General features: G+C 40.1%; 1 protein-coding gene across 1 annotated transcript in view; it reads left to right on the forward strand.

The window, feature by feature from the left end:
• CHAT (choline O-acetyltransferase) overlaps positions 1 to 9,678 on the forward strand; it is a 29,444-nt gene extending 19,766 nt beyond the window's left edge. The window contains exons 11-14 of the mRNA XM_010155424.1: positions 730 to 871; positions 3,361 to 3,423; positions 7,296 to 7,433; positions 9,133 to 9,678. Coding sequence (XP_010153726.1) covers positions 730 to 871; positions 3,361 to 3,423; positions 7,296 to 7,433; positions 9,133 to 9,396 — 607 coding nt within the window. The 3' untranslated portion in view covers positions 9,397 to 9,678. The remainder of the gene's footprint in view (positions 1 to 729; positions 872 to 3,360; positions 3,424 to 7,295; positions 7,434 to 9,132) is intronic.
• The last annotated feature ends 877 nt before the right edge of the window (positions 9,679 to 10,555 follow it).

Consider the following 10,555-nt stretch of genomic DNA (forward strand, 5'->3'; position numbering starts at 1 on the left):
TTTGTGTACTCCATTAACATCCATTTTGCGTATTCCATTAACCAAACTCCAACAATGACTTCGTCCAAGATTTTCATCTGGATCCCAGCCATGATATAAATCCCACGTAGGTGAAAAAAAGCCCTCAGAGGACAGTTATGTTCTGAGACCCCTGCTTCAACCGGAAGGCACAGTAGGTCTCCTGAAGCGAGGAATAGCAGCCATACACCTGGACCCAAATGGAACAACAGCCTTCACACTCCATTCTATTTGCTTTGTGGGTTTTCTTTCCATCTCACAGTCTCAAATAGCACCCTTTTCCCCGTCTAGTTTTCTATTTTTCACTCACACACAGAGTACATTTTTTCTTGTTTTAAATAAAACATATTTCACGCCCGTAAGTAAATGATTAATTACACAATTATTTTATGATGCAGTACGAATAAAACATTCCTTGAGATCTTTCAGTAAATTTTAGTTTTACTAGCCTTGTTTTTACACAGCAAGTCATTTTTTACTGGTAATGCATAACTAAAATGTATACAGCGGTAGGCAGCTCCTCATATTAGAAAGGAGTGTGCATCCATCTTTTTTAAGTTTCTTATAGAATTCTATCAACATTAAGATGAATACTATGTGAAAAATAAAATCGTGGCTGTAACAATAAAACTTACCAAGCCTATATTTCTTTTAGTCTTTATGACTCCCTGAAAATAATTATTCCTTGTTTTTCTTACTTCATTCTCTCAGGTGTCACAGGAGACTTGTTCCTACCTATGAAAGTGCTTCCATACGCCGATTTGATGAGGGCAGAGTCGACAATATTAGGTCTGCTACCTCGGAAGCATTTGCTTTTGTAAAAGCAATGACGGATGACAAGACCACTCTATCGGTATGTGGGTCTGGTTCCTTTTGTTTTCTTCAGCAAACACATAATACAAATAATGCATTCATAAGCCCCCAGTCTCTCAGTTTTAAACTGCTGATCGAGAACATAAAGGCATAGGACAGGGTAGCAAGCGTTACAGGATTTTGCTTTTTGTGAAAACCAATCATTAAGCTATATATAAATATTTCCTTAATTTTATTAAGCATCCAAAAGATTCAGACGTGCCTAAACATGACACTATAAGAAACAAAACATCTGATTTTAGACTTCGTACTGTCTTCTGAATGATCTATCATCAGACCCAAATTCTGCTCCCTGGAGAGATCCAGGCTGAACATGCAGAGTTCAGGATCATCATGCTGCCACACCAGGGGAATTGCCTGGCAGGTCTCCTGCAGTAGATAGCTCTGCTGCATATTGAGGTGTGTGAAGTGATACAACTCACATGCTTTGATTTCTGGATAAGGTGGATATGTTCTGGCCAATCTTTTTGGTTTTAAAGGTATGCTTCTGCCAGATAGAGTTAGTTTTATAGGATTAGCAAGGGGGCTGAACCTTCATCAAGCTAATAAATGAACACTCCAAACTATCCTGACATCATCCTACAAAAAGAAAAATTAAATTGCCTTTCTTTGAGACAACACCATCTGTTTGCCAGAAGCATGAGTACACATCCCCATGGTAGCTGGGGATGCAAAGAGGCACAGCTGAGAGAGCTGAGACCGTAGCTGCACAGACAGCCTTGTGCATTGTCCCTCCCACCATCCCTGGAGAGCCTCCTTCAACGTCTCTCTGTGTACCACTTCCACCCACTGCACTTCGCTGCTGTAGAGGGAATTTCCAGGTGGTTGTTTAGATGCAAAACGCTGCCACAGTATAGATTATTTTGCACAGTAAGCCCACTCCAGTGGAAACAGCTAGCGAGCATTGGTACAAGTATTGCTGGGCTGTAGGTTAAAGTGTAAATTAATGAAGCATTGTAAAGCAAGCTCTAATGTCCTAGAGGATGAGGAAAATTTGCCCAGAGAAGTGTGCTGTTCCTCCACTGCTTCTTCAATCTCCTTAAGGTTACCTTGCCCAGAACTTCACTCATGATGTGCAAAGACTCAAGTAAGTTCTGTGTTACAATAATAACTCAAAGGAAACCTCAAGTAATTCCCGACACTGAGTGAGTAATTCAAGGCAGGCAGCTTCTTGCCCACTGAGAGACGCAAACATTTAGAAATCTTTGTTTTGATGTGAACACCTTTCAGTTCAAAACTATATATATTGTTATCACAGAATCATTAGAAACAAAATTCCAAGGTGATTTCTTTAGACCTACAGATTGCCTCTGGATGTGAAGGGATTAATTCTATTTTTTGGACAGAGAGATGCATCACTTGGTTTGAGTAGCCTTGAACTCCCCAAAATATTGTTTGTTAATAACTATTAATCCAAATCAAATTAAAACCAATTTTCTATCTACTGCTAGCAAAAATGATCTTCAAACGATGGCTTGAACAGTCACCAAAGATTCATCGAGTTGAATTGATTCTCTAGCAGGAGAAATATCTCATGCATTTGACACTTGCTGTAAAAGAAGCAGCAACCGACACTGCAGATTGCTCAATAGCTGTAAATTAATCAGATTTAAAGACTGCCTTTGGTAATCCAATCTGTATAAGGGAACTGAGGCCTAGCTCTACCCCTGTGAAAAAAATATCAGGCTCTGTACAAGGTCCCCGATGGTGGCCTTGAATTGCTTCTAAAATGAATTCTTTGTTCAAAAGATCATTCATCGTCCATAGGAGATGAAGGTTCCCTGTTTATCTGGAGACCCAGTCATTTCTGGCTGTTTCAGGGTCTCCCAAACTTGCAGTGTCAGACTTGATGTACAGCAGGGGAGCACTTCTTAGGATCGTTCCCTTAATATAAAGGGCTGTCATTTGACAGGAGTCAAAATTTACTAGCTTGTTATCTGAAATGTGAGGCAGCTGTGGAGGGTAGAGCATCCTTGGAAAATTCTAGATGCCCTTTCACACAGGGGAGTAATTTTTTGACCAGCTAATAAAGTGTCAGTAATGGCGCTCATTAATATCACTGTCACTGTCTAGGTAAACCATTCTGGAGAAGATATACTGCCTGGATGTTTTGAAAACACTGAATTACACTAGGCAATTATTTTCCCTACTTTAAATGGAGTGATTCAATTAGTAATACCCTACACCATCAAAATCCATGGAAGGAATCCATGAAAGAAACTGCAAGTCTTTCCTTGGTCTAAAAGAAACCACCACCAATAAGCCTGTTCAACCCGTGCACATCCAGGCACCATTGCTGATCAGGACATTGAATCCATAGGGATTTTTGTTTATAAAGAGTACTTACACCTGAGCCAGGACCAAAGGACATTTGAGAGTGCTTGCTGTTTGGCTGCTGGTTAGTTGATGGGAGATGCTAATTCTTTGAGAGTTTATTCAATAATAGATGTACTTTGGTTCTCCGAACAGGATTCTGAGAAGATGCAGAGATTTAAGGATGCAGTTGCAGCTCAGACTAATTACACTATTCTGGTAAGTAAAACACTGCTTTGTCTGAATAAGGATGAAGTATGAAGATCCAATAATTAAGTATTTAAGCACCAGAAAACATAGGCGTCTCTAAATAGGAAAGTACCTGCTATATCACACCTACAAAAATTTCTGATGATCAAAACACCCTTCAAATAGATGTATTTTATTAACCTCACCTTAAAAAATACTTCCTGGAAAGCAAAATAACAAAATTCCGCAATAGACATCAGTGACATGAATGAGCATCTGTGAAACATTTATGATCTGTATCTGTGCCACAGTTAGGAGTCCCAGACATGAATTAGGATTCCACTATTTGGTGCTGTACAGATTAAAAATTAAAAAATTGTCTCCACCTTAAAGAGCTTGTAATCACTATATTTAAAGGGTTTTTTTTAAAGAATACTGAAAGGTTTGCAAGTAGGAACAGTAGCCAGATGAAATAAGCCTTTATTCTGTGTGCTCTGCAATCAACATGAAATGTTAGCCATGCAGATAGCCAAGAAAAGCGGCAAGAACAGCTGAGAGCCTTATCAGGATGAGAAGTAAGGAAGGCTTAGGGTCAACTAATTTAACTGCTGCATAACGTGCATGAGAAATAGAACTCCAACTGCAAAAATCCAGATCCCCCAAATTTACAGGTATTTAGACCCATAAGATAAAATATTACAGGTAAGCTCAGACAGCTGTAACACATCAGGAACGCTTTTCCCCCCTAAAACTAATGATTTATGCATTTTCTTATGTTCTTCTTCCCTAAAGGAGAGGGGTCCTTATCTGGGACCTGATCCTCAGATGGACAGGTATTGCAAAGTGTAATTTCTAATAAAACTCATTAATAGTGAGGAAATTATTGTAGCAAGCTCTCTTTTAAATACCTGATTACAGTTTCTAATAAAAGGGACGCCCTCCAGTGAAGAAATTGGTTTAGTATCAAATACAACTCATTTTCTGTTGATTAAAAATGAGACGATTCAGTCTGGGTAGTGCTCTACATCCCACTGTGCCAAGACAAAGCACAGTCTTACTCTACAAACAACTTAGTCAAACCGCTCATGAAATTAATAAATGTTAATAACCAGCTATGTTAAGTCAATTTGCTACCTATGGTTTTGCCTCAGACCATTGCCTAACAAACCCACATTGCTGATTACTGTTTAAATACTCAAAATATTCAAGAAATCATTCACTTCCTGAGGTGGTTTCAGACCACTGGAGAGGTGAAGTATTGCTTTCAGGCAGAGTTTGTTCCCAAGACTGTGAAACAAATGAAGCAGGGAAGAAAAAACAGTTTTTGGGTTTCAGACATTGTGCTGTGAACCCACCTCTTAGAAGCTGAGACTCCATGTCATCTCTAAAGCAGAGGCAAGTCTCACTTCAGGGCAGATGTCTCACCTGAACCATCTCAAGGCAGTCTCACAATGAACATAACATACTGTAGGTCTACTAAGTCACAACCAATGGAGGTTCTGTACAACATCTCTTTTTAAAAAAAAAGAACAAAATTCCATAAAATCCCTCCTCCAGGTCATTTCAGTTTCAGAAACTTATAAAATTCAGCCTTCAATGTAGCTCACGGGAAAATACTAAAATCACCATCAGAAAATTGATTTATCTTTAGATCTAAAAAGGTCTCCATGTATTTCTACTCACCAAGCTCCCCCTTCTGTTTCAGAATAGCAGAATGTAAATGTTGGGCCTTTAAACTATGGGCAAGGCTTACACGGTCCGACTAAATCATGTATTACAGACTGCAATATAATAGCTCCTAAAGTAAAAAAAACCCAACCAAACAAAAAAATCTACTTCATAAAACAAAAAGCAATTTAATGATTTTATTTCCCCTTGTTAGTGCTTACTAGTAGCATTGCTATCTTAAATGTGGAGCTCTAAAATTCAATTTAGCACAGTTTTCCCCTACGCGTTGACTCACGGTTTATTTTGTTAGCCTGTCTCGGCCTCTCTTCAGACATGACATTGATCTATGTTGCAAAAATGTCATTGCTAACAGCCTTATAAATCTTGTGTGATAGCAAAATATTTCCTTTGATTATCAAGTCAGTTTCCCTCGATGGGAAAAACAACGTAAACACTGCCCTGATGTATGCTGCGTTTGTGCAAGCATCCTTGCTCCATCTGGGCTGACGAACAAATAGCCCTTCTGCCAGTGAGGGCCTACTCCTTAATAAGCCAAACAAGATTATGCGCTCCCAGACCCCTACTTCAGGCACTTATTCGTGGTTAAAATGATTCTCCTCTTAAGAGGAAAGGAAAACTCATGCTTTTCTTATTTTTTTAATTCTCCCCCTAAAAGGAGAACCAAGCTTGCGCTCTTCTTTAAATCCTGCCTTCTCTCAGGTTCCTTGTTTCCCTCGTCACCAATGGGGATATCAGTTCTGCTCTCAGTGTAGTACCATGTCCCTTTTCCAGTCTGTTACTGGGGAGGAGCTACAGCTCAGCCCTCACAATCAATGCTCTCACCAGCTACAACAACCCTAGACTGAAGGATTTTAATGCATGTTTTAACCTGAGGCAAATCCTGCCTGGTTGGAACAGCCCAGTGCTGGTTCTTCAGATGCCAAAATTTTGATTTTGTTTCCTAAATAAACAAAACCCTGTAACCATCCTGTCTGCCCATCTCTCACTACTGACTTTTGATCCTGTCAGCCCTCTTCAATCCCATTTGCTAGCAGGGCATAGACCTTAAAGGTAACGAATCCCTTAAGTCTATAGGATTAGGATAGAGCAGAGACGCACGCATAGCAAGCTCACGGCAGAAAGACGGACCGCGTGCTCGGCAGTAGTTCTTGTGAGCTGGCCCTGCTGCTAGTGTCCAGCCACTGCACGTGCTGCCCATCTCCTCGCCTGTAGCCACGAGACAGGAGAGGAAACGGGGCATTCGGGAGCAGGGTCTGGGGCAAGCTTGGCTGGCTCTGCGCTAGGGATGATGGTGAGCAGAGAGGTGGGCAGACTGCTCTACGTCTCTTGCTTGTCAAGCACATCACTCTCCTTTGTTAAGCCCTGTTTGTTTGATTCTAGGGTCATGGTGCCTGGATTATGCTACCATCCAACTACGCTGTCCTACATTTAGTGTTTCCAATTGCCTCATAAGAGTGAGGGCTAAAGCAAGGGCTGCCCCCGAGATAACCTAGCTCTGCAGTGATGCCAGCGCAGGGAAAGGGGGAGAGAATCGGGATATTTGGCCAGAGAATTAGATTGAGAAGGCATCTGTTTCCCTAATGTCAGTCTTCTCAAGTGGGTGAGGTATGCTAGCAGGTATGTGACAGATCACTGGTAAATCTATCTGTTACGCTGTGATCACTTTAATCTGTTACTCTGGGATCACTTAAACCTGTCGCAGACATCTACCAAATCTTCAGGTCTAAATCCTATAGACTGCCACATGCTTTACCTACCAGAGCAAGATGCGGGAAGCAAGGCAATGAAAGATCCATTTGTTTCAATTTGGAGGTGATTTGGAGCCTCTTTTCTTGAATTATAATCCAAGTGAAGCATGGGAAATTCCAAAACACACTTAGAGATTTCTGATGCCCCATATGTTCCCCTCAGCAGCTTTGGGAGTCCAGCCCATGGTATTCATCTCTCAGAGAGGATGAATAGCCAGAACTCCAGCTAACATCAGCATATAATACTTCTCAAGGCCATCTCCTTCCTAATTTTTACATCGTCAGAGCACCATATGAATTTCTAGTTACTGATCATCAGCAAAGTACGTATCTAGAATAACATCAGAACATTACAGGCATTACATCACTCAAGTTCATCAACCCTGACCAAAAAACAAGACAGTAACAGCCAAGAAAATCCTCCCTACTGAGTTAAATGTTGGTGCCTTGTCATGTTGTACACAGGCTATTACTGGAATGGCAATAGACAATCACCTGCTAGGGCTCAGAGAGGTGGCACGGGAACACTTCAAGGAACTGCCAGAGATATTTACGGATGAGACATATTTGACGAGCAATCGATTCATCCTCTCGACCAGCCAGGTGAGTTTCTCCTGTTCACTGGCCTTGCTAAGCAAGGGTTAATTCGTTTGTGTTCTGCCAGACTGTGTATGTCACAGTGAGAACAATGTATTAAAAAAAAAAAAAAAAAAAAAGCTGATACCATCAAGAAGTCTGCAAAATTATCCAGATTTTTAATCCAGTCTTCGTTCATTCTGCAAAATCAACACAGTAAAAATCTAACTGAGGTTATCATTTCCCCTGCAACTCCTCAATGCCCCTCCTGGAAATTCTGGAAATACACACAAAGACACTCAGCAAAATTCATATGAGGGCTCATTATTACCTCACTTTCCAAACTACGTATCTTCCCATTCCCTTTCTTCTCCTTCCCCTAAGGTGACAGCTCTAGTGGGAATTCTTTACTCCAGTGACAGTACAGCCACAGGCCAGACAGGCTGCCACTCAGAAACAAAAGCCAAGAGCCATGAGGAAATGTTAATCTTAAAAGTAGCTTTGTGTGAAATGCTCAAGAGCCTTCAGTTCCTCAGTGTAAGACTGCAACCTCTGCAGGCATGCATCTTGGATTTAGACATTTTAGACATTTACACATTTACAGTTATTTGCAACTACACTAAGATACTCTAAGAGTTGACATTCTGTACATTTAATGTTCTGAATAAGGAAACATCTCTATAGAATACAGCCTAAAAATTAAATGTTTCGTTGCATATAGTAGCAGTCCTAATGAAAGAAGAAATCCACGTAGGAGTTCATTTACTGAAACACTAACCCAACTGCACAGATTGGAACGATGCAACAAAAAAGACTTCTACTATCATGCTACAGCATAAAACCTTAATAAGTAATTTGATCTTGTCATAATGCTTGTAGGCTTCAGACATGAGCGAATGTACCCAACATACTACTACATAAATTCTCCAAGAAACTATCCGTGAGCAAAGAGTCCTTCTGAATAGCTTTATGGCCTTCAGCTGTTGCACAGCAAATCTATCTGACAATTCTATGGCTCTATTAGCAGGACTAATGGCTTGTTCTACACCATTAAAAAGCCAGATGTCATTTGTGAAGGCCCATGTACACAAAGTGTGAAACATATAGGTTTCTAACACATCTTTTATTTTCTGCAGTAGAAAGTGTTTCACTCCTGTATTATGCCGTGATTAAACCGAGGTGTAATAGAAATAAAACACCTAGAAGCATTAAAATATGTTGTTATGCAGCATTATGGTTATAAGTGATTATTAAAAATGGAAAATACTACTTTCTATAACTGATTACAGTCTTCACATTACAAGTTTAACATCACCTTAAGATAATCTGAAGAAATTAAAAACCTTAGTGAAGTTTTACGTGTCACAATTTTATGTATCAGAATTACACCTAGACTTAAAAATTCCCTATCTATCAGTAACAAAGCTTAGAGCGTTTAAAGATCTAGATAAAGTGAACAAAGAAATGCATTATATCCACTTCAGTTGATGCCAGTTTTTGAACACTGGCAAACAAACAGAGCAACCAAATTCTATCCTCAGGTCAGCTTTTACCTTCCAGGTGTCAGCTCCAGGTCTGGACTCCTGGAAGGAGTCCTTCTACAAGGAAAGTTCACTACAGTTACAGCTTTTGTAGCATTTGTTTATCTTTTTCCTCATTCCTAACCAGCTGATTTCAGGTGCCCTGATTAATCAGAGATCACTCCTTACCTTCTCCCTGCAACCAGGTTCCAACTACTACGGAAATGTTCTGCTGCTACGGGCCTGTGGTGCCCAACGGTTATGGGGCATGTTATAACCCTCAGCCAGAGCATATATTATTCTGCATCTCCAGCTTTAAAGACTGTAAAGAAACCTCCTCAGACACATTTGCAAAAGCTGTGGAAGAAAGTCTCCTAGAAATGAGAGATCTGTGCAGCAAATGCAACTCTACTACAGCAAAACCACTTGCTAAACAAGAAGCAGCCACACAGAGCGACCGAAAACACTAAGAGGCTGTGGGAATTATTCTCCTGAATTCACCTTATGAAGAAACAATGGCATAGTTGTTCAAAGGCAAGATAGTACTAGTAATATATTAGTGTAGAACCAACATTTCATTTGTTTTACATTATTGCCAACATTTAAAACACTGTAGGTACCGAATCCACCATCTCTTGCTTGAGAGTCAGCAAAAAAGATTTGGTCTCCTCAGCTGAAAGGAAGTAATACGAGGATGTGTTGCACTACCATTTCTAACCGGAATCAACTTAGCCCATTTTATCGCCTAAACAGTTGAGTAAGTTTGTGTATGACATAAATTAAATACTAAGGCATATCAAATAACTAATATTCCCTGCAAGTAGCTCTAAAGTATCCGCATCTATTCCTGCAAGATTTGCATGTAAAGAAATAACAAAAAAAAAAGGAATTTCCCATATAGGAATGTTGAGAGTAACACTGTAAATAACAGGGCGATACCATGACGTCTCGAAAATTTGGATGGAGAGTGATTAATACCACCGGGCTATTTCCTACATAAGAAAAGCAGATTATTTTAAAGAGTGGCCGCCATGTATTTCCACAGAGTTCAGGAAGATTGTACTAGTGTTTGCACGTTCCCCCAGTTCAAAAATGCTGTAGAAATAATTTAGCCTTTATTCTGTTTTGCGCTGGCCTCAAGCACAGTCTCGTTCTGAAAGCGGCATGCTGGAGATAAGATCCATCACAGAGAACCGGGAGAATTTTCTCAGTAATAAATCGACTTAGTTACTTCTTTCTATCAGTGAGCGAAATCCAGTCTGACAGAGAGGCAAAGCACAAAGCGTAAGTGCAATTCAATCCTACTTAAGACCTTTTCTGTTTGCACAGGAATTAATTTAGTCACTGTGACTAGCAGGAGAGTGTATGGAACCACACAAAATCGAAGAGCAATAAATAACTACAGTGAAGAGGCAAACCTGCAATACAAGGAAGTCTCCAAGCCTGAGCTATAGATACCAGTTTAAGAGTAGTGGTACTCATCTCAGCTTTGCATCATCCCCCCTTGCGGGGGATTTCTATTTTATATATTTTTAATAGTAGATGTAGGGTACCATGTTCTGCAATACACAGTCAATTCAGTCAGGAAAATAACACAGTATCTAGTAATTCCCATATTCTGTGAGCGTT

The sequence above is a fragment of the Eurypyga helias genome, unplaced genomic scaffold (genome assembly GCF_000690775.1).
Source record: "Eurypyga helias isolate BGI_N326 unplaced genomic scaffold, ASM69077v1 scaffold27747, whole genome shotgun sequence".
NCBI classification, from domain to species: Eukaryota; Metazoa; Chordata; class Aves; order Eurypygiformes; family Eurypygidae; genus Eurypyga; species Eurypyga helias.